This window comes from Nyctibius grandis, chromosome 7 (assembly GCF_013368605.1).
Source record: "Nyctibius grandis isolate bNycGra1 chromosome 7, bNycGra1.pri, whole genome shotgun sequence".
Taxonomy (NCBI): domain Eukaryota; kingdom Metazoa; phylum Chordata; class Aves; order Nyctibiiformes; family Nyctibiidae; genus Nyctibius; species Nyctibius grandis.
Genome location: NC_090664.1, coordinates 11,051,096 through 11,077,511, shown reverse-complemented (window position 1 = coordinate 11,077,511; position 26,416 = coordinate 11,051,096). Strand labels below are relative to the sequence as shown.

Here is a 26,416-nt window from a genome sequence, read left to right as displayed (position 1 = left end):
TAACCACAGTCCATTGCGTGGGGCAGTCACTGATGGGCCTTTGATGCACTGGAAATGAGTTAGCTGTGAATTGCTTTGTGTCTTAGTTTGCTGTTGGTTTCACCTCTCCCAGCTGGCCACCTGTAATGTAAATTGAGTGGGATGTCGATGGTTTGCGAATTGAAATCCCTTTCCACTGGCAAGATTAGTTTCCAGTGTTTGCTCCCCAGGCAGATGAGCCTTTCACCCATACCTGTGTGGACAGAAAGCCCTCTCCAGAAAGGTGTGTGGCACCAGTTGCATGACCTCTTTTCTCTTTTTTTGCACTGACTCACCATATCATAAGCTCACTTGGGTGAGCCAAACCAGACTCAGGCTGTTCCTGCTGTTGTGAATTTATTTCAATTTTGTGGGGAACCATCCGTATTTTCCCGCTTATCTTTCACAGTGGATGGGAGGAGTGGAGGGAGGAAGGAGGAGGGCTGGAAAATAAAAAGGTGCACAAAGATTAATTTGCTGTGTAATTTCCTCTTTTAGAAGGAGGGAGAGACACACCTGGGAAAATAGGTTATCAGACCTCTAAGCACATAGATGACATACTGTCCTTAACTGTGGTGTCGTGCTGAGGCAGCTACTTACTCAGCACTAAAACTATACGACCAGATTAATTTTGAGGATACATAAGGTGGTTTCCTGTGCATGTGCATTTTTACTGCCTTTAAGTTAGGGCCCTTGGTGCTTATCACTTTTTAATGATTTGTTCTTACCCCTGCTCCTTGCTTCTGGCTGTTAGTTCTTTACTACTTAGGTTATCACTCATGTTCATGCAGAGACCTGGGAGTTAATAGAAAATGAAGATTGGAGTTGCTCTCCCCCTCCCTTCTCCTGTAAGGTTATCTGGGACAGCTTCACACACATTTCTATATGGCTTTGCAGCTTCTTGGCCTCTGACTGTGTTATGATTGTGTCAAAGGTATAAAACTAAAGCTGGGAAGCTAGCAGCTTATTGAAATCAATTTCTTTAAATTTATAAAGCCACTGATTAATCATCTTTTAATGCAGGTGTAAACTTAAGAGCAATATATATAATCTATATATTAATTGTAATCTTTTATGTGAATTTGTAGTAGTCATACATACGTATTATATACCTCTCTCTATATATTTAGCACAGAGTTCACAAAGTCAGGTTATTATTCAGAAAGTTCTCTAGTCCTTGCTTAATTTATGTGCATGTCTTTGTTCCATTGGAACACAGGGCTCTTAGGTACATGCTTGTCTTTGAGCATTGAATGCATTCAAGCAAATTAGAGAAGAGGGTTTTTATTTTAGTATATTTCATCACCTTGATGGTAAAGAAATGGTGGTTATTTTGTGTAACCTCAAATCACTTAGCAACATGGCTGTTTTCTAGTCAGTCCTCAGCCTCTGACTTGGGTGCTTTCTCCTTTCAGATGCTTGCTGCATTAATACAGGTGCAGATTTGAGCTTTCAGAGTTGCAAGAGGAGCCTTTTGTGGCTGTAGCTTTAACCCTTTGCCTGGGAGGAAGGGTTGGCTACCTCAGCAGACCATTCCTGTCAGCCTCCAGGACAGATTATAAGCACATCGTTCTGCCATGGAGAGGATGGAGTTGGATGAGCCAAGGCAGGAAGGTTCTGCCTGGGATGATCTGTGTCCTCCATCTCTGACCCTTCCAGACTTGGGATGGGTCTCACTGCCTATGGCCAATATATATGTATATTTTAGTCTTCTCTTTTCTCCAAGGTCATGAGAACCTTCCTCTTTGAGGATGATGGGTGTGACAGCACATGTGTTTTTACATGGAAATTCTTTGCAAGTGAGAGGGTTCAGACCTGCTCCAACCCTCTCTGTGCTTGGGTAATGCTGCAGGGCTTTTGTAATGGCTAGATGGCTTCTGTGGGGAATGGCTGCATCAGCAGCAATGCTAGCAGAAGTCTAGAGGTGAAGAAGCACATCTTGATGTAGCATGACACCTGCAGTGCCCTTCATGTCTTGAAATACTGTATAAAGTAGCTGAAAGACCACTCTCTTCTTGGCTTTGCAAATATCTGCGCATGGATCCAGAGCAGTGCATAATGAATGGGGGCAGATGGTTTTTAAGTGCAGCTGTTTTAAACAGCAGTTGGTTTATCGGGCTGATGTTGCTCCTTTCTCAGTGACGGTCGGGTTACACTTCAGTTATTTGAAGAGATTTTCATTGCCAAATACTTGGCTCAGCATTTGACTAAACAGAGGCAGCAGATCTTGCTAGTGGGAAGGAAGGAAACAGAAATGAGCTGCTGCGGCAGTGTTGGGTAAGGAATCTCCCAGCATCGAAGGGCCACCAATGGATAGCAACTATGCCAGTAGGTTTGCAGATGTTCCCCTCCCAACAGATACTTGCAGCTTTTTCTCTGAAACTTTGACCCTCTTGTGTATATTAAATGTCATATCAGCTATTTATGGGGGTGTTGTAACTTCCACAGAGGTGGGGTGAAAAGGAGGGCTGTAGGGAAGTGATGCATTGATTTATTGGTGGGATTTATGGGGCACAAATTAACGACCTTATTTTTTATTACTATACAAATAAATGTAACAGCAAGTCTTATACAAAAAAACCCCTCAAATCAGGCTTGAACCTCTTCCTCTTACTGCTGTGCCCTTGATAAATATGCCTAGATTCAATAGTCCTTACATGAATTTTCAAGCTGCCAAGGGCATGAAGAAGTTCTTCCTAGCTATTGAACTGTAAATTGTTGCATATGACACCTGGAGGATTTGGAATGGTTTGGTACAAGTAACGCAGTGTATTCATCACACTTCCCGTATTGCGTACAGTGGTTCATGTTGAAGCTGAGAAAGATGATTCATATTGCTTTCTTCTCTTCCCCCTGTCAGTAGCAGCAGTAGCCCTCAGAGCAACATCTGAAACAGTAAATGCCTGGCCCACAGCCATGTGTTACTACTGCTCTGCTGGGCCGTCTGATGATACTGTAATCAGATGAGAGATGAGGTAAGAATTGTTCTTTTCCACAGGGAAAATCAGACTAGAGAATTTAAGTGCTAATCGAAAAACAATTTTAAGGAAGTGTTTAAATTGGCCAGCAGACATTTTTCAGTCCTGTGGCCTGTGCTGTCAGGAAACACCCTTTTCTTTTCTCCGGTATAAGTTATTTTAGATGATTCATGAGACCTTATGCTCCGTTCTGAATTTTCATGTGAATATTAGTACCCTTGGGATATGCTGCCAACCCAGAACATGGATGTTTTGTGCTCTCTTACCGTCAGTCTAAGTGGTTACACTAGAGGGGGGGAATATCCAGTAATACTGTGCTCCTATCAGTTATTACACTACTATCATATGAATAGGGTTGGGTTATATGCTGGCTGCATCCCTTTAAAATGTGAGGTGTGGCTGAAGGAGATGTTGGTTGTAGAACAATCTATTTGCAATTTTGGGCCTCAAAATGGCAGTAAACCTTTTTATTTCCCCTGATTTGATTTAGATTCTCCTTCACCTTGGCTCTGAACTACATTCCTGTCATGCTGCTGTGCTAGGCACCTCCAGGCATTTGTCAGAGACTGGCTAATTGAAGCACACACTCCAGCTTGGATTGAAACTGCTGTTTTGATCAAGTTTGTAGGTGCTGCTGCTGCCTCCTTGTGGAGTTCTTTCCATGAAGTACTAGGGCTTCGATTTGTGGGTTTTGGTTCTCCAGGGTTGTTAGGAAAGTACAAAGTCTCTGAACGTACCAGAAAATGGAAGCTTAGGGCAAAGGCAGCTGCAGGGAACAGTCCTGCTGTAATCCTGCTTGTGAACGGGGATGTTCTCACCAGTTACGAAACAACTGCAGCCCACTTGCAATCGAGTGCATAATCCAGTGAAGGCAGTGAAATGCTTGGACATCTTAAGCCCTGTCCTTCGGATACTTCCACACTTTTATTCAACCATACAGATCCATCAAAGTGCCTGACAGTTCCGTTGTTTAGCCTCAAATGCAAATTTTGTATTTCTGTTATTTCTCTTCTGTTACATACCTTGGCATCCCTATGATGTTCACATTCAAGGATGTTTTTCCTTTCAACAGCTGGTTTTTTCTGTGGTATTAACATCTTAATTTCCTAAGAAGACGTCTATGAGACTTGCTGGTTGTGACTACCCTGTTTGTCTCAACAGATAGGAAAAAGGGTCTCTCTTCCTTTTCCTCCACCCTTCTCAGGACAAGTCCATGCTGACAGGGCCTCCAGCTTCAGGCTAACTTGTGGCTGCAGGGGGTCTCCCAGGCATGCAGGATGCACTTTTGGTTGAAAAGCACTGCAGGAAGACCAATTGCTGGTAGAGCATACTCCTGCGAGTATAAATAATAAATACTGTGACTCGTAGTGATGCAGGCACCCCTGCAACATATACGTGCAAGGCAAAGATTTAGTAAATAATGATTTACCTGCTCTTTGTCAGTCCTAAACTAAGAGGGGTCTATTCAGACTTCTTTGCCAGCTTGGTGAGTATTGTTTGTGCTGTACTACTTTTTAGGAGTTCCAAAAATGTTAACTGTTTCTCTTTTGTGGTGCTGCTTTTGGAGGCTGCAACTTTATGAAGGATATTAAATATTTATCAGACTCTTAGTTCTGAGCCAAAACAACCTATTCAAACCTCACGGACTTGCAGTAGGCTGGTGATGCTGGCTATGTGAGAAGAGCTTGGGGCTGCCACACTTAGTGCCTTATGGTGCAGTACTAATAGACAGTTATTATTTCAGAGTTGTTGAATTTATTTGATTATAGGGTTTTTTTCCCCCTTTAATGATGTAGTTTTGTTCAGTTACTTTGTGGTGTGGCATATTGACAATAGGACCCTCTTCAGGACTGGGATTAAACTGTTCAACTCCCTTTGAAATGATAAATTGTACCTTTGAGATCTATGTATATACTTCATTCATTCCAGAGGTAGAGAAGAAGCTTATTCGTAAATAGAAGACCAGTCTTTAAATGTTGTACTTTCTTCTCCATTAAAATCAAAGCTTGACTAAGATAAGGAGCCTAGCATGGTATCTCTGGGTTATCAGGGGTCCCGCCAATAAAGTCCCTAACTGGAGGTGAAGATCTGTGGAGTCAGTGGAAAGACTCCCGTTAGCATCAGTGGAAGCTAGGTCATGCAGGAGAGCTTTCTGGAGTGTGGAAAACACAAAGTCAAGATGTATTTTCTCAACCAAAGTCAGCTACAGATCTAAGCCCACTCCTCAACTTTCAAAATGCCGAGGAAAACATCTGACTTGTTCCACACGAGACAGCACCTTTGCATTCAGAGAGGCCAGAGTGCAATGAGATGAGCTAAAAGAGAAGGGTGACTGTGGATATCCTTAGTCCCAACAGGACAGGCTGGGGACACTGGGTGGGCCTGCCAAAGAGGTTTCTTCTGTTTGCTTTTTATTTATTTATTTCCCCCAAGCAGCTGTGACTGACCAACGTCCCTTTGGGATCCTCTCAGGACAGGAGGGGCATAGGCTCATGCTATAGTTCAAAACCTACCTTGAGTTGGTGGGAATAGGTGGCACAGGCCTGGAAAGGAGAGTACTGAAGTAGATGGCACCTTATCCTTTCAATCCTGGTGGTTTTTAATGTTTCTAGGTGGGCCAGAACCGTTTTACTTGTTCTGTACCAAGAAGGCAGAGGTGTAAAAGCAGCACTCCAGAGCGGGAGATGAGAAAATGTCTGTTTCACTTCTGTGATGCCCTAGTTCAGTAGATACAAGAGTTGTGCTTATTCATCATGTTGGCAGGCTCATTTTTGAAGCTCTAGCTTTGTCAAGAACCTCTTGTCGATTTTGCAGAATGTTATTTGGGTTTATTCTTTGTTTCTTTCAGGTTATTTTTCTTCTGTATTTGGCTTTTAACTGACACTCAGAAACCCAAGGTTATAAATACGATGTATTACTGCATTTCTAAGCATGTGTTATGCTGAATGACACCCACATTTCTTGGCTCTGATGGTGGCTGTATTCAGGCTAGCGGTCTTGGGTCCTGCACAGGACAAGTCGCGATCTTCCTGGGACTGCTTTGTGCTTCCCAATTCTGCCAGATCTCTGCCTCAGGACTACCCTGTATTCATCTTATCTCAGAGTAAGTGCTGCTCCTGCTGCGGCAGGCAGGAGAAGCTGGGTGAGGGACATGCTTGTTTTGAGGCAGTGGGTGAGTGTCCTGGGAGGGAGGAGGAGATACCCAACTGCCATCCTAGATTGCAGGTTGTCTCCATGCAGTGGCCTTCCCCAGGGGGGGAGTCCTGGCTTCAGTAAAGCCAGGGTACTTGATGGTGAATGAGGGGCCCATCACCTGTAATAACTTGAAACGCTGGTGGATCCTCACCCCAAAAGGTGCAGGGTATTGCAGTACTTAATATTCACAGAATCACAGAATGTTAGGGATTGGAAGGGACCTCGAAAGATCATCTAGTCCAATCCCCCTGCTGGAGCAGGATTGCCTAGACCATATCACACAGGAACGCGTCCAGGCGGGTTTTGAATGTCTCCAGAGAAGGAGACTCCACAACCTCTCTGGGCAGCCTGTTCCAGTGGTCGGTCACCCTCACCGTAAAGAAGTTTTTCCTCATATTTATGTGGAACCTCCTGTGTTCCAGCTTGCACCCATTGCCCCTTGTCCTGTCAAGGGATGTCACTGAGAAGAGCCTGGCTCCATCCTCTTGACACTTGCCCTTTACATATTTATAAACATTAATGAGGTCACCCCTCAGTCTCCTCTTCTCTAAGCTAAAGAGACCCAGCTCCCTCAGCCTCTCCTCATAAGGGAGATGTTCCACTCCCTTAATCATCTTCGTGGCTCTGCGCTGGACTCTCTCTAGCAGTTCCCTGTCCTTCTTGAACTGAGGGGCCCAGAACTGGACACAATATTCCAGATGCGGCCTCACCAGGGCAGAGTAGAGGGGGAGGAGAACCTCTCTCGACCTGCTAACCACACCCCTTCTAATCCACCCCAGGATGCCATTGGCCTTCTTGGCCACAAGGGCACACTGCTGGCTCATGGTCATCCTGCTGTCCACTAGGACCCCCAGGTCCCTTTCCCCTACGCTGCTCTCCAACAGGTCTGCCCCCAACTTGTACTGGTACATGGGGTTGTTCTTGCCCAGATGCAGGACTCTACACTTGCCCTTGTTATATTTCATTAAATTTCTCCCCGCCCAACTCTCCAGCCTGTCCAGGTCTCTCTGAATGGCTGTACAGCCTTCTGTTGTGTCAGCCACCCCTCCCAGTTTTGTGTCATCAGCGAACTTGCTGACAGTGCACTCTATTCCCTCATCCAAGTCATTAATGAATATATTGAATAGAACTGGTCCCAGTACCGACCCCTGAGGGACTCCACTAGACACAGGCCTCCAACTGGACTCTGTCCCATTGACCACCACTCTCTGGCTTCTTTCCTTCAGCCAGTTCACAATCCACCTCACTACCCGATCATCCAGACCACACTTCCCCAGTTTAGCTGCGAGGATGCTGTGGGAGACCGTGTCAAACGCTTTACTGAAGTCGAGATAGACCACATCCACAGCTTTACCATCATCTATCCACCGGGTTACATCCTCATAAAAGGCTATCAAGTTGGTTGAGCATGACTTCCCGTTGGTGAAGCCATGCTGAGTGCCCCTAATGATCCCCCTATCCTTGATGTGCCTAGAGACAGCACCAAGAACAAGTTGTTCCATCACCTTTCCGGGGATGGAGGTGAGGCTGACCGGTCTATAGTTACCCGGGTCCTCCTTCTTGCCCTTTTTGAAGACTGGAGTGACATTCGCTTTCCTCCAGTCCTCAGGCACCTCTCCCGTCGCCCACGACTTAGCAAAGATGATGGAGAGTGGCCTAGCAATGACTTCCGCCAGCTCCCTCAGCACCCGCGGGTGCATCCCATCAGGGCCCATGGATTTATGGAAGTCCAGGTTGCTTAATTGGTCCCTGACCCAGCCCTCATCAACCAAGACAGATTCCTCCTCTATCCTGACTTCTTCTGAGGCCTCAGGGGTCCGGGGCTCCTCAGGACAGCCTCCAACAGTATAGACAGAGGCAAAGAAGGCATTCAGTAACTCCGCCTTCTTTTTATCCTCTGTCTCCAGGACCCCCACCTCATTCATCAGTGGGCCTACATTGCCTCTAGTGTTGGCTTTACCTGCAATGTATTTGAAGAAGCCCTTTCTGTTGTCCTTGACCTCTCTTGCAAGGTTTAATTCCAAGGAGGCCTTAGCTTTCCTAGTTGCCTCCCTACATCCTCTGACAACAGACTTATATTCCTCCCAAGTGGCCAGCCCCTCCTTCCACGATCTGTACACCCTCTTCTTCCACTTGAGTTTGCCCAGCAGTTCCCTGTTTAACCATGCAGGTCTCCTGGTACCCTTCCTTGACTTCCTACCTGTTGGGATGCTCTGATCTTGAGCTCGGAAGAAGCAGTCCTTGAATGCTAACCAACTATCTTGGGCCCCCTTACCTTCTAGTACCCTGTCCCATGGGATTTCCCCTAGCAATTGCTTGAAAAGGCCAAAGTTGGCCCTCCTGAAGTTCAGGGTTGTGATTCTGCTAGCTATTCTGTTCCTGCCACATGAGATCCTGAACTCTACCATCTCATGGTCACTACAACCAAGGCTGCCCTCAACCTTCACCTCTTCAACCAGACCCTCCTTGTTAGTGAGGATAAGATCCAATAATATGGTGCTCTGTTGTTACTGTGATTCAAAGTGTTTCACCCCTCACTGCCCTGCAAATGCTTCAGCCTGTCACTTACAGCAGATTAATTTGGCAGGGCTGCTTTGCCTTCCTGCATGGAAACAGAAGGTTTCTCAGGGCTGGGGTCCCACAGTAAGCAGGGGGTGTTCATGGATGGAGTGATTGCAGGCTTGGTCAACAGTAACTAGCCCAGGCAGTGTGACTCCATAGTGCAGTGAACCACACAGATGCTGTAAATCCATTTATCCCCTCCCTCAGATCGCTTCCAGCATGATTTGGGGAGGGTAAGAAGCTGGAGACTCCAGCTTGCCTGTGATGCGTATTTAGAGCAAGACTTTAGGTAACATGCTAACCCTTGTGGCTGCCGCGCTCTCCTAGTTGGGAGTTTTTAATATCCCATATCTTACCTAATTGCATTTTTTAATGCAGAGCCATTTGAGCTTCTTCCTTTTGGCAATGAGGATAATTCCTGTCATGAGCAAAAACCTAGGGATGCTTTTCTTTTCTTCCTTATGTGTAATGGTTGCTCTTCATCTGAGAGTATCTGTATAGACATGTGTGTGCATGTGAGTGTTAAAGAACTTTTCCTCTTTTTCATTATTCTCATTTCACCTGTTAGGTCTCACTTAAAGGGAAAAAGCCTCCCAGATAATCAACAAGATGTATCCTGCAAATATACAGAGAACACATTTGCAGCAAGACTCATATGTTTCCTTGTGATCTGTCTGCAAGTATGTCCCTACAGGGCTGGGATCTCACTCCTCATTGCTGTAGTAGTCTCACCTGTGGTTAGCGGTGTGACTTCCTGCCATGAGCCTTTTGGTGAGTGCTGTGGGCAGAACTGGGCTGCTCTTCTGATCCCGCACGTAGATCCAGTTGCGGAATTAGGACCTGAAATGTTCCCAGTCAGTACTGCCTAGTTTGTCATCTTCAAGAAGCTGCTCGGTCCCTACAGGTTCAAGCTCTGCTGACAAGATTGGTGTGAGACATTTTTGCTTTCATGACCTTCAGCTTAGACACAGTATGATACTCTTTTTGTAAGCCCTGGCTCATTTTTGTGCCTTTGTATTTAGGAATTACTTTTTCCACCATAAAAGATAACTTCATTTCGAAAATATATGGTTCCCTGGATCTCTAAAGGAGGGCACTCACAGCCTTGTTCAATACTAAGCCATTTGCTGACCATCACAGCTGGGAAATCGCTTCCCTGGTGCTGAGGGAATTGCTAGAAAGCATGCCAAATGGCTTTCACATCCTCTAGCAAGGGGCATTTTTTTCCTTTCTCTCCTATTGTTTTGTTCTTTTGTGTGAAGTGTTTGGAGTAGTAGTGGCATTAATCATATCGAAAAGCAGGATTTCCAAAATACGTCCCCCACAAACCAGTTTGCCGTCTCCCAAGACATGCTCAGCATCGTGAAACAGCACGATGGTGTTTGTTTCAGCGTGGCTGCCCTTTGGGGATTTGCAGGAATACTGCAGCAAATCATCCTGCATGCAAGGCTGACCTCTGGGAGGCTAACAAATTGAGGTGAGCCAGCTGGAGCGACAGGACACTGCCGACAGACAGAGCATGCTCAGACCTGGGGGAGAAAGGTAGTTCGGTCTGCAGATGGTGGACGGGTTACTGTGCTGAGAGCTCTCAAATACGATTTTTTTCATTTTCTTTATGGTGGTGGGGAAAGAAGAGGACTGGAGAGTGTTCATTTCCCTGCAAAGCATAGCTTTAAGGTGTCTTCTTTTTTCTTTCTCCTGTTAAAGTGAGGCACCGGAGAGCATTTGCTTTTATTTGGCAACACCAGGTACGCGTGCATGTGCTGAAACATTAATCTACCGGTGACAGTACTTCCAAGATTAAAAAGGTTGCAGATGCTCTGAATTACTGTGCTGCTTTGGGTGTTATTGTAACTGTGCTCTGTTTGCTGTGCTGATCACATACGGCTTTGAATTCAGTTTTGTCGGCACTCCTGGCTGCAGTGTACTTCGGGGTGGGGGTGGTTAGCATGTTTTTTGATGCTGTCTCCTTGCTGCCCCCCACCCTGCAACTTCACACTGAATCTCTCCTCTGTGGCTGTGCATGTGTGGGAAGGAGGTCAGTAGTTCATTTGTAATCCCAGGTCTTTGTAGTCCCTCTTTGTTTGACTGGTGGTTTGCTTTGGCATTTTTAAACAAAAGTCTCACAGGGAAAATGTCTCTGATCTGGACTAAATTCTGTAGGTTTTCAGAAATGTATTTCTTACTGGACAGGTGCTGCTTTGGGATTACTTTTTTTTTTTTTACCCTCCCCTAAAAACATGCTAATGTAGAGCTTGTGGTAACCAAGGAGGGGTTTTCACTGTTCCTATTGGCTGTGCTGTGCTCTGAACAATTTCAGCTTCTGCTTAGAATTTGCGGCACACAGGAGCGGTCTCGGGCACCATGCTGATGGGAAGCGGAGAGAGCTCAGGCTGTAAATGCTGCTAAGCACCAGTCCCAGTATGCAAGTAACACAGTTACTCTTCCCGTCAGAGAAGAAAGAAAGAAAGAAAGGATAGATAAAATAGAGAGAATAACAAACGGCAGCTAAAGCCCAAAGGCATAGTTGGAGTGGCTGAAGCTCGTCTTGTTCAGTACTTGTGGATTTCACATCATATTCTTTTAAATTCACTTTTGCAGCATTAGTAAATTTTCCTTTCAGCCACCCCCACTCCGTCTTTGCTTTAGGTAGACTACTGAAGTAAGATAAACCTGCTGCTCTCTGACATGTTTTTGTTTCTGATAAAGGTATCTTGCTTACAGACTAACAGCAAGAGACTAGGCAAAAGGAGATGTTTTTTACTCATATGACAGTGCCGTTAATGCCAATATAACCTGATAGGTTTTGATGGGAGACTCAGGTGAACAAAGAGCGGCTGGAATGAACTCTGTTAAGCTTCCCCCTCTGTCTGGCCATGGTTATTTGGAGTACCTTGGGGTTTCATCTTCAGGCTTGGGACTGTCAGAAGGTGAAGACTTGAGGGCTGAGAGAAATACTTTTTTTTTTTTCCTTTTACTTTTTCAGCTCATTTTTCTTACACCTCCCACCTCAAGCTTGTTTATCAGAAATGGATCTTATTTAGGGGAATTTTCGGAGACCAGGCTTAGTTTTTGTTTGGGAAAAGGATTTCATACTCCATGTCATTCTGGATGGAGAAAGAGATCTTGGAAATGTGGACCTTCAAAGCCCAAGAAGTATTCTTTTTAGTTTCATACTTTTAGCTCAGTTTTGTGATTCGCTTATATGCATTGACTGCTTAGTGCTGAATTTTTTTTTACTTGTTCTTTTGTAGATCAAGACAGCAGTATCAACAAATAATAAATCAATGGCCGCTAGTCAACCTGAAAGTCAGGTTGGATCTCTTCCTGTCCCAGCTCTCACAGCCTCTGAAATTAAATGGAAGAAATCTTAGATTTTCCATCCATGAGCACAACTGGAAGGTGTCCAGTAGCCATCAATATTCTCCTGTTCATATTGAAGGTATGTTTGCAGTAGGGACCATTGCACAGAGCCTCAGTCTCCTTGGTTGCAGTCTTGTATAGAAAAACTTACAGTTTTGCTTTCTATTCCTGACTTATGCTAAACCATAAAAACTGAAGATAAACCTAATTTTGATTACAACTTGTCTATACCTAAAGTTTTTGTGAAACAGTTGTTTTTTAAAAAAATATTGTTATGTTTTGATTCTGTTTTTTTCTGAATAAAGTTCTATATTGAAAGTTCCACTTGAGGCTGCAGAGTTAAGGTATTCTTATTTTTCATAGCCCCTTTTTGTATCAGGCTTCATTAATGATATTTGTATCTTTAACTGCTGGGTTTGCTCCCTTTAAGAATCTGCTCTTTTCCTGTTTGAAAAGTCAGCACTTCTACACTTAACTGCTTTTTACAAAGAAAATGTTCCTGTGTATCAATCATTCAGTGTACCATCCTTTTTTAATGTGATATGTACTGTGAAAGATATATGTATCTCATTAAACAAATACAGTGAATAAGATGATAACAGGCTTTTGGGCTGCGGGGATTGACTTGCTTGTAGTTCTGTAGGAATCTGTGACAGAGATGAGAATAAAAGCCAGTTCTTGGCTGCCGAATCCTAACTCCCCCTCCTTCCAGTCGGGAAAGTTGCCTTCTAGCAACTTCTACTTTGAGCAGGAATGAAGTAGGTATTTAAAACTGCATGTGTTACGTATACTGCATCCTTAGCTAAGCCTCTTAAATCAGGGATGGGAGAAAGAACAGAAGACATTTTGCAGGGGGAGTGTGAAATGCCATGTTTGCATGCTTTACTTTTTCTGTGCTGGTCCTGGAAAGCCAGCCTGGCAAGAGACAGATCCGGGGGTAGGGAGTGCTAGTGGGGAAAATGTACTCAAGGAGGGAATATCTGCTCCCACATCTCCCACTGTGTTGCCATAACAAGAAGAAGGATCAGGGTCCCCTGCCCGTTCCCTGCCCACACAGCTCTGCCCTGACTCCTTCCCTGTCCTGTGGCAGAAGCAGTCCCAGTCCGGTTCCAGTTGTGCCGCATTTCTGGAAACGGCGGAGATGGTTCTGCTTGGACACCGCTGCCACGACTGGCAGGCCCTGTGGGGAGATGATCAGCTGGGCCAGACCCAAGTTGGCCTCCATGTAGAGGCAGTTCTCTCTGTGCACAGGGTGATGATGCTTTCTGGAAATGTGTGTCTTTCATGCTTTTTTTTTCCATTTTTTGAGGGTTTTTTAGCCTGCTGTAGCTCTGGAAAACTGAGCATTGGCTTGGAAAGTGCTTGGGCAGTTGATAACAAAAGGTTGGCAAGGCCTAAGTAGACACAACCAGCACTTTCATTTTGTTAATACCTGCAGGACTAGGTGGTCCCCCTTTAGATGTGCTGTTCACCCCAGTGACTTCTGTTCTCCCTAATCAAGCTCTTGTTTTGTTCCTTTGGGGTTCTTAGTAGTGCATGTTTGTGTATTTTTTTTTTGGTTGTTTTTGTTGTGTGGACTTTGTAGCTTTTCTCCCAATTTCTTACCTAAATTGTAATTTTTAAAATGGAGAAGAGGTTTAAAACATTGTCCATCATATGAATAGCTTTAAAGTAGTGATTCATCCTACCCTAGCTTCATAATTAAAAAAAGAACAACAGAACTCATCTCTTAAATGAATCCAAACAGTCCTTTATGCCAACTGCCTATTAGTAGAAATTACTCTCTCATCCCACCCACTCTGATCTCTTCTACATGTTAACAAGAGATGAAGAGCAGCTTCCCCATCTATGCTGCCTGTTGCTTTCCCACTTCGTGAGGGTGTTTATAACATGAGATGACCAGCAGCTAACAGGCAGAAGGTGTTACTGTGTCCAGACTTCCAATAGAGTATTATGAGTGTGCAAGATGCTTGAGGTCTCTGCCAGAGGTGCTTGCTGAACACACCAGATGCATGCTCCTGAAGTTTTGACCTGCTCACCAGTAATCAGTGCTAGTTAGAGCAGCAGTAGCTGGGCTGTGAGGATGAAGCTGTGACCCTTTTGCTAAGTTAGTGAGGGTGGAGGAAGAGAATGGAGTAAGCTCTTCATGCTTGTGATCTCTTTTGGAAAAAGAGGAAAGATAACCTGACTAAAAAGGGAGTCCTTCCCACAGGCTCTTAGCCTCTGGAGCAGCATCCATCGTGGCCAAGCTGCAAACCTCAGGACATGCTCTTATTTCCCTTGCAAAGTCCCTATGCCGGTGTGTTTGTTCAGCTCCCCATCTTTGACCATGCAGTGCTGTAAGTCAGCTGTCCCGCTGCTCTATCAGCATCGCTGCTAGGGAAATCTGCCGCTTCTGTCTCCTCTCACTCCTGCTCCTCCCCTGCAGCTCTCTCCTGTTGGGACTCCTCAAGGGTGCATCCCGTCCCATCCCCTCCCATGGGGCATCGTTGCTTTCTGTCAGCTTGGCAGCGAGAAGCTCTGAGCTGCTTTTATGTGCACGTCTCTTCCAGCTAGGCTCTAGTCTATCCGCTGTCGCATCTTCTGTTGCTGAAGGATGGTGCTTTAGCATTTCAAAGCAGAAAGTGAAAAAATGTCAGCCCGTGCAATTTCCTTGGTAGCTGGGGCATATTACTCACGTGGAGCAAAGCTGTGGTTATCAGTGTCACTGGGAAGTGAGAGGATGGATGAGTGTAGTAGGGATGGGGAGGAGATAGCCTCTGGGCAACTGGGGGTGTGAACAGCCTTGATGCTGACCTATATGTAGAAAGAAACAGCACAGAGGACTCTGCTCTTACGGGAAGTAGCAGTGTGTCTGGCCTGCCACTTGTGCAAGTGTTTTTCAGTTCTTAAAATGCTCTCTAATGACACTGTGGAAAGGGAGTGGCAGCTCCAGACCCATTTTGTGAGGGAGATTTAGTAACGAAAGTTTCTTTTATTGTGAAGCAGCTCTCTTCAGGTGGAAGACAAAATGTTTTCACCTATTCAGAGTTCACCTGTTTCAGAGGCACCTATTCCCTGCTGCCTTCAGGGAAAGTTTCCTATCCCAGGACTACTGCTGCTCACAACACTTAATGACTGATCTCAGCTTGGGGGAGTGAGGAACCAGGTGACATGGAGAATGATTGCTTGCCTTTACCCGCTTGGTGCAGCCTCTCCTGGGTCTGTAAAAGCAAACAGTGGGACGGTTTGTTACTATTTATGTTCCGTCATTCCCTGAAGGACCAAAGATTATAGTTCTCTAAGGTCTGTGTTCACTGAAAGCATCAGATTTAAAAAAAAGGTGGATGATAAAGTGAGGAAAAACAGGCAAATAATCAAGACCGTTCCCCGAGTACCTGTGAAATTCTCCTTTCAGTTCTGCATGCGACACCGCTTTCTGTCCACATCCCCTTGTTCGCTTCCATCAAAAGCAGCTTTCAGCCAAGCAGCATGAACCAGGATTTACAAACAGTCAACGAGGAACAAGAATGAAGGTGGATTCCTTTAGCATTGCTAGCTCTTAACATTCATTTCTGACACCTGGTTGACTGAAGCACATACAGTCACTTCAGCTAAGTGCAGGGAAGTGAAAGAGCTGCAGTGAGGGAAGAGATGGAGGAGGGCCTTGCAGGTGATTTTTATTAAAAAGCTGAGTTGTTCATTTGTAGCCATTTAGCGCATATTGCTGCAGCAGAGTCTGAAATGAAAATCGCTAACCTCTGAACATTGGCCGCATCCATCAGGCTGCATCTCTGAAGCACCTCTTATGCCCTTCCCTTGGGGCTGGAGGGGAGAGAACAAATCAGTCAGGGGTGAAACATTAGAACAGGCTGTTTCCAAGGAGGCCTGTTCAGCTCAAGAGGTTTGTAATGGTTGGCAGAACTCTCCACCACTGAGATGCCCAGGAAATGCAGGTGGTATCAGTGGTATTTTTATGGACTGCTGGCTTCTCATGCCTTTGAAACACCCACACATACACACTCTCCCCACCGTACTGGAATAATGAAGAGGCCATGTGGTTTTCCCCCTCTGCCAAGTTTTTGCAACTTGCGTTGACTCCACTGAACTTGTAGGTGCTTTGTTCTTCTGACCTGCAGTAGTTAACTTTCACAATGCCTGCAGACTGGCCTTCATCTGAAGTGTGGGCTTGTGGCAGAGGATTTGATTGTTAAAGGTGTCCTTCACATACTGACTAGCAGGCTCTGCATGTGGCTGCTTGGGCTTGGTCCTCTCCTTAATGATGCTGCTGAAGTCGTTTAAAGCAGTGCTCACAAGATGAGAGGCCTGTAGTGGAGAGGTTATGTGGAGAGTTGGATGATATCGTTAGATGTCTTTCAAAGATAGTGAAGAAGTAAAATGAAGCTTTGGAAATCTGGTACCAACAAAATAACTTAAGATCTGTCCCCATTAAAATTTCTTTTCCTGAAAACTGGCTTGGTTGCATTAGCAGAGCCTACCAAGTGAAGTAATGCTGTCCCCAGTGGGTTTCCATTCAAGGTTGTCCATGGAACAGCCATGGTTGAGAGTTGCAAAGCCATCAGGAGCAGCAGTCATCCCCTGCTATAGAGAAGGAAAGATTGCAAGGTGATGTGACAGCCATCATTTGTCTGTGCAGGATATCTGTGGCACCTGGGACAAGACCAGGTTTAAATTGCTGTGGTGGAAACAAAGGTTGAGTGTTAGGAAAGAGCTTATCGTAGTCCTTCATGCCTTTATTGCTAGAGACTGGCTGAAGAGATGAATAAGTATTAAGAATGAGATAAATAAGCATTTTGGGGGAGTGGTTTAGGCAGAGCTGATCCTGCCCTGGTAATTAGATGACAGCTCCGGGTCCCTTCCCGTTTCCTTTTCCATGGTTGAAATCAAAATAACACCTTTTAATTTGCTGCTTGCTTTTTAGGGAGTTGCTAAATGAGGCAGTTTTTCAGACCACTTGCCAAAAGAGGTGGACTTCATTTCTGTTCCATTTGAGTAGCTAGAGCTGCTCTGAAATTGAAATGAATTTGTTGCTCAGATCCCCAGAGACCACCTCTTGAATCTGTGTGGCTTACAGCTAGCACTCGGTTCTTTGGCATTACTCGGTCTCCCGCATAGCTTCAGTTCTTCCTAAGAGAGAGGAATCCTGCAGGCTGCTGGGATCTTGCAAGCTGTAGGCATCCATTCTGACTTCATTGAATTCTATCAGTGATTCTCCATTCAATTCCAAGCTGCATGAACCAGACTTCAGGATCAAGCTTTTAGGCCACAATATCTCTCTTCAAAAGAACTCCCTTGACAGTAGAGAAGGTGCCTGCCTTTCCTCTTGCTGTTGGTCTGGTCTGCAAAAAGCAGACTGAGCCAAACTCCCAGGGAACACACCATTTTTTTCTGACAAAGCTTCATAGAGCTCATCTTCAAACTCGTTTTATTTTTTCTTCTCCAAAAGGGTAGAATTGAAAATGAGAGAGGAAACCTTCCTGTAGAGCAGCTCCCAGCTCTGTTTGCTTTAATTTTTTGACACTTTTGGGTAGTGCTTTTGCATTCTTTTTCTTCTTTTCCCTCATTCCCTGGAAGGGGGAAAATTGCTGAAAAAAAGCCTAAACTCTCTTGAATAGTCCATAAAATGTGATTTATGGTGGAGCTGTGAACCTCATGTTTAAATGGTTCCGTTCTTGGTTTATTTTCCACAGGTCTTTGCCCTCACCATGTCAAGGGGTGTTAATGATGTGTTCCCTCTCCATTGCATTCCCCACCTGTCATCTTGCTAGGATCTAACTACAGAATGAACATAGCAGCTGTGTTTAATGCCCTGCTCGTGTCTGTCCTCGCTGCTGTGCTGTGGAAATACATCAAACTGCGAGAGCATGTCTTCATGGTTGAAGAGGAGTTGGTCCTCACGCGTCAGTCTCAGGAACTCTCTCAGGTTCAGATTGACTACCATGCAGCTCTCCAGGCACTGGTGGAGGACGGTACCAGGATGGTGTGCACTGGCAGGATGCACACCGACCGCATCTGCCGCTTTGAGTCCCTCTGCTACTCTACTGAGGCTGAGGAGTTTGTCTACTTTCACAGCAACTCCTCGGTCATGCTGCCCAACCTGGGCTCCCGGAGGTTCCAGCCGGCTCTGCTCGACCTCTCCTCGGTGGAAGATCACAACACCCAGTACTTCAACTTTGTGGAGCTGCCAGCTGCTGCACTGAAATTTATGCCAAAGCCGGTCTTCGTGCCTGATGTGGCGCTGATCGCTAACAGGTTCAACCCAGACAACCTGATGCACGTCTTTCATGACGACCTCCTCCCCATTTATTACACCATGCAGCAGTTCTCCGATTTAGATCTGGAGTCACGGCTCTTCTTCATGGAAGGGTGGAGTGAAGGTGTTCACTTTGACCTCTACAAGTTACTGAGTAACAAGCAGCCACTCCTCAGGGAGCAGCTTAAAACCCTCGGCAGGCTCCTCTGCTTTACCAAATCGTATGTGGGACTGTCCAAAATCACCACTTGGTACCAATATGGATTTGTCCAGCCACAAGGGCCGAAGGCTAACATCTTGGTTTCTGGTAATGAGATCAGGAAATTCACCAAATTCATGATGCAGAAGCTGAACGTCAGCTTGGAGGAAAGCTCCAGTGAGGAGTACATCATAGTGTTCAGTCGAACAATCAACAGACTTATCCTAAATGAGGCAGAACTAATCCTGGCTCTCGCTCAGGAGTTTCAGATGAAAACTATTGCCGTCTCTCTGGAGGAGCATTCATTTTCTGACATCGTCCAGTTGATCAGCAATGCATCCATGCTGGTCAGCATGCATGGTGCCCAATTAGTCATGTCTCTCTTCCTGCCAAGAGGTGCCACGGTGGTGGAGCTCTTTCCTTATGCCATCAACCCTGAACACTATACCCCTTACAAAACCCTGGCAACCCTTCCTGGCATGGACCTGCAGTACATTGCCTGGCAGAACACCAACAAGGAAGACACCGTTACCTACCCGGACAGACCTTGGGATCAGGGTGGGATTGCTCATCTGGACAAAACTGAGCAAGAGCGCATCATTAAGAGCACAGAGGTGCCACGGCACCTCTGCTGCCGCAACCCCGAGTGGCTGTTCCGTGCCTACCAGGACACGAAGGTGAACATCCCTTCTCTCATCCATGTCATCAGGCAGACTGTGAAGTCTAAACCCGGACTCAAGAAGCAGAAGTGGTCTGGTAGCCTCTACCCTGGCAAAGTGAGAGATGCCAAGTGTCAAGCCTCTGTCCAGGGCACGAGCGAAGCTAAACTTGCCGTGTCCTGGCAGATTCCCTGGAACCTGAAGTACCTGAAGGTCAGAGAAGTGAAATATGAAGTGTGGATACAAGAGCAAGGGGAAAACACTTACATGCCTTATATATTGTCCCATCAGAATCACACCTTCTCAGAAAACATTAAGCCCTTCACAATATACCTGGTGTGGATACGCTGCATCTTCAACAAAAATCTCCTGGGACCTTTTGCGGATGTGCTCTTGTGTAGTACATAACCTGTTGCGCTACCTGTACAGCTCTGCCCTGCTCTCCACTCCATCTGTGGTTTAAAACTTCTTGTCTTGTAGTTTGTAGAGGGCTGAAGAGGACTAGACTGTACCAGTGCCTAAGTGTCCATTTTATTGCACTCTGCGTGTGTCCTTTAAATGGTATTTATTTCCAGTGAGTGTTTTAAAAAAAGAAAAAAAACAAACCTCTGTGTTCTTCAGAGTAACTTCCAGCAGTTAAATTACATGCTGAATACATGTAATTGGAATGGAAGTGAATTGTGTGTACCTTGCTCGTGATTTAAATTTGTTTCTATTGTGTGGTGAGTATTTAAGCACAGCATTAAACCGCAGTTAATTCCATGGCTAGGTGGGCAATTCTCATCAGCTTTTTAATTGTAATTTATTTTTTTCAACAACTCCGAGTGTAACTTTGAGTTCCGGATTTGATACGAGAGCCTTCATTAAACTGCTGTAAACCTCCTTGATATTTCTTTTCTTTTATTATTATCTGTGAAAATCCTTATTGTGATAGATTTATCTATTGCTGTGATAAAATGTGTATATGGGTAGCTTTTTATTTTTCATATTTTGGCTGAAGAGAATGACACTATAGTGTCAGCTTCGTGTTTAAAATCAGATTTTACTGCACCCCAATAGCAAAAGGCTGGAGTAGCAGATGGGAGATAGAAGGGATGGAGCAGATAAAATAATTTACTGTGGTTTAAGATTTTTTAATTTTGTGAGTTACACACAGGTCTGTGGAAAAGGAAGGGGATGGTGTGGAAGAGGTGATGTGGGAGATACTGCACTTACAGCAATCTGCTCCAGAAAATCCTTTTTTTGGTGTTTGATCAGAATAATCTGTTGCTAATAGCTGCTGACAGGTGCCTGCTTTGCCAAGTAACAGGCAGGTGGTCGCAAAGAGAAGCTTTCTGGGCACAGGTTTTCCTGGATGTTGGTGGGAGGAAGCAGAGTCAGGCAGGGGACAGGTAGGTGGGTGCCATGGCATTGGGCTGGACAGAGCATGTGGCAGGGGTCAGGCTGATGGCAGTCACACCTCTGTTGCTCCAGTGAGGGGAGTAGTTTATTCTAGACTTACGCTCATTTTCTCTGAGGTCAGGATCTGGCTTCACTGCTGAGGTGACGCAGTGACTACTTAAGATCTAATCCTGCACAGTTCTCCTTCAGGTGGAGACCCTAAATGACACTGTCTTTGAAAAACAGCTCCGTGTCAAAAGTACAGCACTTGGGGGAGAGAGGAAAAAAGGGGCAGGAGCGTGGGATGTTTCCCTGGTAGACGTTAGCATCCTCCATAGTTTATAACCAACATTAAAGCAACACGAAAAGTGCTTTCTTCTCCTCTCCCTCCCCAGTCCCCACCGTCCTCCTGAGGTCTGGATGGATGTTTGAACAGTAGGATAAATGGCTTGCTCTTGAGTGATGGGCTGATAGATGGGCGTCTCAAGGCAGGATTATTATGAGTTCTAGAGAGAGGGGGAAGAAAAACATTGCTGTACAAATCAGACAAGAAACGGGAAGGTTGAAAAATGAGTGAAACAGCACAGTACAACATTGGGCCTTCAGGCAAGTGCTACTTCTGTATATTCATTTTCATCATGTCTCGCTTTGTTTTCAAACATGTTCATGATTTAAAGCGGGGGGGGGGGACCAGAACAACAATCCCAAAGTCGGTGTTTGTTTTGCCATTGTAGCCTTGCCAACTAATAATTTTTGCCTTGATACTTTAAAGGGCCATGTGAATATTCCCACTGTTGTTTTCTTAGGACAAAATGGGCTTCTTGCTGAAGTGAGTATCTGAGCTGTGCCCCAAGGTCTCCACATGGCTGCATACCACATGCCACGTACATCAGAGCTGAGGTGAGAAAAACTTCATGAAAAGGCGACAGAGGTGAGAGCAGGCTATTTAGGGAAGCCACCAGGACCTGTAGCTCCCCAGGACCTCACTGGCTGATTAGCTCCCACTCAAGGAAGAGTTTTGCAGCATCTTGCATCCCCGCATCCATTCAAGTTGAAGGTAGCCCTGTGGCCAATGGCCATTCTCCTGCTGGCTGTTGCAAGGGTGGTAATGTTGGCACCCTGTGAAACTGGTGTTGAGTGAACCTTCAGAAAGCTGAAATTTAGTCAGCATTTGTTTTGCATCAGTTCTCAGAAGTCATTTTCTTTGGGTGTGTGAGCTGCCTGTGTTCTCCTAACCACTCTGTCCTGGGCAGGGTGTTGGTCTGTGTGTTGCTTTCCTGCCTGCCTTTCTCAGTGCCTTTTGGAGCAATCTTTGCCCGTAATTTGTGGACCATCCCATTTCACTTAAAATTAGTTCCGTATGATTGCAGATTTTCTAACATTTGCAGATTGGTTACAGCACATGAACTCTTTTCTTCTTATATCCTAATGATTCTAATCAACAAAACTGGCTACAGAGCAATGAAGTGTCATATACCTGGGTTTCCATGCTCTTAACTCTAGCATGAAACAGTCTCTTGCATTAAGAGACTCCCTTTTTCCAGAAGATAATCAAACGTGCTTTCCCAAAATGTGCGTTCAGGTTCTGTCTTCCTCATCAGCGCTGTGAGTACTTTTAAGAGGTGGAAACAAAATTAAAGGATTTTTCCTTTTCAAATACTGACATAGCTGAACACTGAGGCTGTGATGGTGATGTGGCTGTTTGCCTCCCCACACCTGCCCAGTATAAGAATGTCTATACCAGAGCCTCGCTGCTATATCCGAATTCCTTCTCTGCCAGGGCAGGCAGCACTGAGAGTATGTGGTGCAGCTGGGGCTGTCCTAAGTGGGGCACAGCGATGTTATGCTGATTTATACAGCCTCAAGAACTGCACTGGAGTGCTAGCATCTTCCTGTAGTGAGTTTTCTTTCTAATAACTTTGCCATCAGAGCTATGCAGGCCCGTTATATTTTCGCCCCTGATCCTCCCCTGTCCCACAAACTGTTTGTTTCCTTTGCTTCACACAAATATCCTCTCACACAGCTTCCAGCCTTCACGTTTCAAGAAAACCTGGTGGGACTTTTCTCTGTCAATGCCACTTCTCTATTGATCAGAAGGAATGCTTGCCTGGCATTGCTGAGAGTTTAATCCCATAACAAATGCAGGCCTTTCCTGCACAGGGGCTGGGGCTGCATCTCTCGCACGCGCAGGAAGGCGGGGCTGGAGCTGGGTTACTGTATTTCCAAAACAGCTTGTTCCTCAGGCAAGCTTAGGGGGCTCCTTTTGGCAAGTTGTGTTGCGCAAGAGACTTGCACCTTCCACCGTTGCATCATCTGGTTTTGCTCCCAGGGCAAATACGTTAAGCTCTGTGGCTGCTGTCTGGCCCCGCTGTCCTGGAAGAAGAGAAATAGCTGGGATTAAATCCAAAACCCTCTGGGGGCAGTGCAGGATGCTAATAGCACGCTGGTCTCGAACTCGCTGCTGCTGAGCTTGGCTGTGCTTACAGAGATGGATCACCTAGGAGGATTTCCTCTGGCTGCAGTTTCGTCTCTCATTTTAATTAGCGAAGCACAAGGAGCAGCCAGCTGCTGTGGGAGGGCTCCTTACCGACATGTACGAGGATGAAGAAAGACCGAATGGAGCATTTACCAGCTTGCACACATGGGGTGTTGGAGCAGGAGCAGCAGGTTGTATGGTAATATGGTTACCTATGGGACGAGACTTCTCAAGTGTGATAGTGACTTTAATAGAGCCAGCGCAATTCACACTACTGTTATCTTCTGTTGCTTATAGCCCTAACTCATCCTCAAAAACCACATCCAAGAATAGAAACGTTCCTGAAGAGGCTCCACTCCAATATGGCTTGGGTGTGTTTCTCAAGAAGGACATGCTGCCACCGGGGCTGTGGAGAGTTGAGACTTACGGATGGCACTTGTCTTAAATAGACCACCCCTTGCTCAACATGGTGGAAGACCAGTTGCACTGGAGGTGTAGCCTGGAAGAGCAGGGCATGGGTTAGAGTAGCACCGATTGAGGGCTGAAAAATTACTAAGCCAGACTATTTCTAGAGAAACCAGGACTGTGGTGGAGGGACTTGTTCCAAGCAGCCTGACAGGTGGCATTTGGCATGATCACCTGTGGGAGCTCACATCAGAACATTTCTAGAGCACTTGTTTGGCAGCTTCTCAGGACCATAACACACTACGAAATAATAATGCAATCCTATTTTTTCTTTTGTTTTATATGTATCTTTTAATAGTCCTTTTGAGGTAGCCTGTGTCCTGCCAAGAGACATCAGCATCCTCTGCATGGCTTTTAAACCCTTGTTCCAGGCAGGAATTGTCCTCTACATGACAGAGAATGGCTTAGAGGTAGGTTTCCAGAGCTTGCTCCCTTAGCTGGGTGCAGCATGAAGACACCACTGAGCTATTGGCCAAGCGAGAAGCAATGAGGATGCTGGTCCCCGAGGAGTGATGTTCTAGTATGGGTGCAACCTGGCTCCTCCGGATCTCCCTCTGCGCAGCCAGTGGGACGCCTTGGTGGGACACTGGGGCAGGGGTGGGAGGTGGTGGCCACCAGCTGATCCTCCTTTCACCAACCAGAGATGCTCCAGCACTTACACAGTGCTCTGAGCCCTCGACAAGCATGCAGAATCCTAAACCTCATCCAGAAAAACCAATGCCTGCCATAAATTATTACTGGCTAGCTTTTGGTTAGCAAAATTATTGCAGATTTTTTTACTGGCCCTATGGATTTCTCCAGCTTTTGGCTTCTTTCTTCTCACAGGCTGTATGTGGGTGGTAGGGGCAGGCAGTGACGTGCTAGCTGCAATCCACACTGGTCACCCGGTGAGGGTTTTACACCTCCAGAAAGTGACTGGAGATATTTAATCAAAATACTTGGTTTTGCAGAGTTCAAATTGAGATTTTTCTGTCTCCTTCCTCTACCCTCCCCTGATTCTTTTGGACGGATCCTGTTCTTGAGGAAATAATATTTTTTAAGGGCATTAATTTGGGACTTTTAAGAGCTACTGTGGAGGAAAGGAAAATAAAAAGGGAAAATGAACCCTTTAAAACACAGCTTAGGAAATATGTTTGCAGGAGAAACCAGACCATTTCTTAGAAGATTTTGGTGAGAAATAACACAAAGTGCCTTTTTTGGCTTCATGACCTCAGTCTCTGACAACTAAATATGTTAGTCAAAGTAAACGTATAAGATGGATATTTTTCAAAGCTGTCTACCGATTTTTTTTTTCTTCCATTTCAGGCCACCTTTTTCCCCCATCTCTAAGGCTCTGCACACCAACTACTCCAGGATGTGTGGATGGCTTGTCCCAAGACACCAGCGCCTTACAGCACCCAAATTAAATTAAGACACTTAGGAAATGATTTATTTTAAGACCCTGCAGGCAGTTGGTGTAGATGGCTCAGAGGCAGAGCCGCATTCACTGCAGGTGGGGTGGCAAGGGCTCTGACCTGAGGCTTTAACCTCTTTAAGGTCGAAGTTGGTCCATCTGCACAGCAAGGAGGTTGTTGCTCTCCAGGATCCCTGGGTGAAAGGGACTCTATAAGCACAACATCATTTAATTTATATTAAACAAAAGAGTGACTTCAGCATCTTTATTGCTGTATGTCATCTGCTGAGCTATACAAATAGCAGACTTATTTCTACAATATTTTTGCTTCTGGTGTCTGTACGATGTAAGGCAGGGTAGGTTTAGTGGATGAAAGAGCACTTAATTTTTGCCTGCTGGACTTGGGGTAGGCGCACTCTTGGAATGACTTTCAATGTGATGACTGACAGTCCATCTGTGCTGTGGGTGATATGAGAAGCATCACCATCTGCACGTGTGTGAGGCACATCACTATCCTTATGTAAGAGAAGTCACCTCCCCCAGCATGTCCCCCCAGGGGGGCCTGAGCCAAACCCTCCGCTAGCATGGGGCTGGCTGCGATGCAGCAAGCTGGTGTGAATTTACACTGGCTGAGGGCCTGGCCCTCCTTGTCACCCTCTCAAATCGTCCCTGCGGAACGTGCCGATTGCTAAATTAATTGTTGGTACGTTCAAACAAATAAACCAAGTAGCCTCCTGTTTGCTCGAAATAACTTGGCACCTTTAAATGCTGCTTAGTCCCACCATTTGAAAATGTGTTGCCTTGAAAATTTGATTGAGTTTCCCTTTGTTTGGTGTTATTTCAAACGGCTCACTCGAATTGCCTGATTTACCTTCTGGTTCAGCCGTGTCCCTGTATGCATAATGTAGCATCCACAGACGTACCTACCCAGCTTAGCATCTCTCTTCTCTGTCCTAGAGACTCCCTGTTCCTTTGTTCTTCCTTACTTTGTGGTTATTCTGGTTATAGCAGTCGCGCCCTCCAGCTCGGCCAGCATCGGGGTAAGGTGGACAGAGGTGGGACAGCCTGTAGACGTACCGTTGCCGGCAGCAATGTCGTTTTCCCACTGTGTGTGGATTTCCCATGGTGTTTTCCTGTGGACAGTTCTATCAGTGTGACATTTCTGTGATGAGTCAGTTCCTCCTGCTTCCTCAATCCGCCTGGCAAAAACCTGCTGGCTCCATCCACGAACAGGTACTGAGACAGCAGCTGCTGCACAGACCCTGATAGATCTCTTGTTTTGAGGTGATTTCACCAATATTGAAAAAAAACCAGAGCTGAATACTGGGTTTTCCCGACCTTTTAGACCCAGGGGGCCAGGTCTGCTTGTGTTCAGGGACCGTTTATGCCCAGGAGTGTCCCCATGGACTCCTTGGAGTCTGGCAGTGCCTTCCCAGCAGGTACAAGTCGCAGGCTTGGGCACATGCAAAGCTGTG

The 26,416-nt window shown here is 45.7% G+C and overlaps 1 protein-coding gene across 16 annotated transcripts in view; it reads left to right on the top strand.

Annotated features, from left to right (window-relative positions):
• Positions 1-20,109, top strand: part of POMGNT2 (protein O-linked mannose N-acetylglucosaminyltransferase 2 (beta 1,4-)) — a 33,050-nt gene extending 12,941 nt beyond the window's left edge. For 5 of the 16 annotated variants that reach the window (XM_068404841.1, XM_068404833.1, XM_068404835.1 and 2 more), the window contains 2 exons: positions 12,008-12,195; positions 17,807-20,109. In XM_068404841.1, the coding sequence (XP_068260942.1) occupies positions 17,899-19,635 (1,737 nt within the window). In that variant the 5' untranslated portion in view covers positions 12,008-12,195; positions 17,807-17,898 and the 3' untranslated portion in view covers positions 19,636-20,109. Of the gene's footprint in view, positions 1-9,416; positions 9,525-10,460; positions 10,502-11,739; positions 11,910-12,007; positions 12,196-12,751; positions 12,875-17,806 lie in introns of those variants that run through there. The other 11 variants (XM_068404824.1, XM_068404825.1, XM_068404826.1 and 8 more) reach the window with 6 other exon arrangements.
• The last annotated feature ends 6,307 nt before the right edge of the window (positions 20,110-26,416 follow it).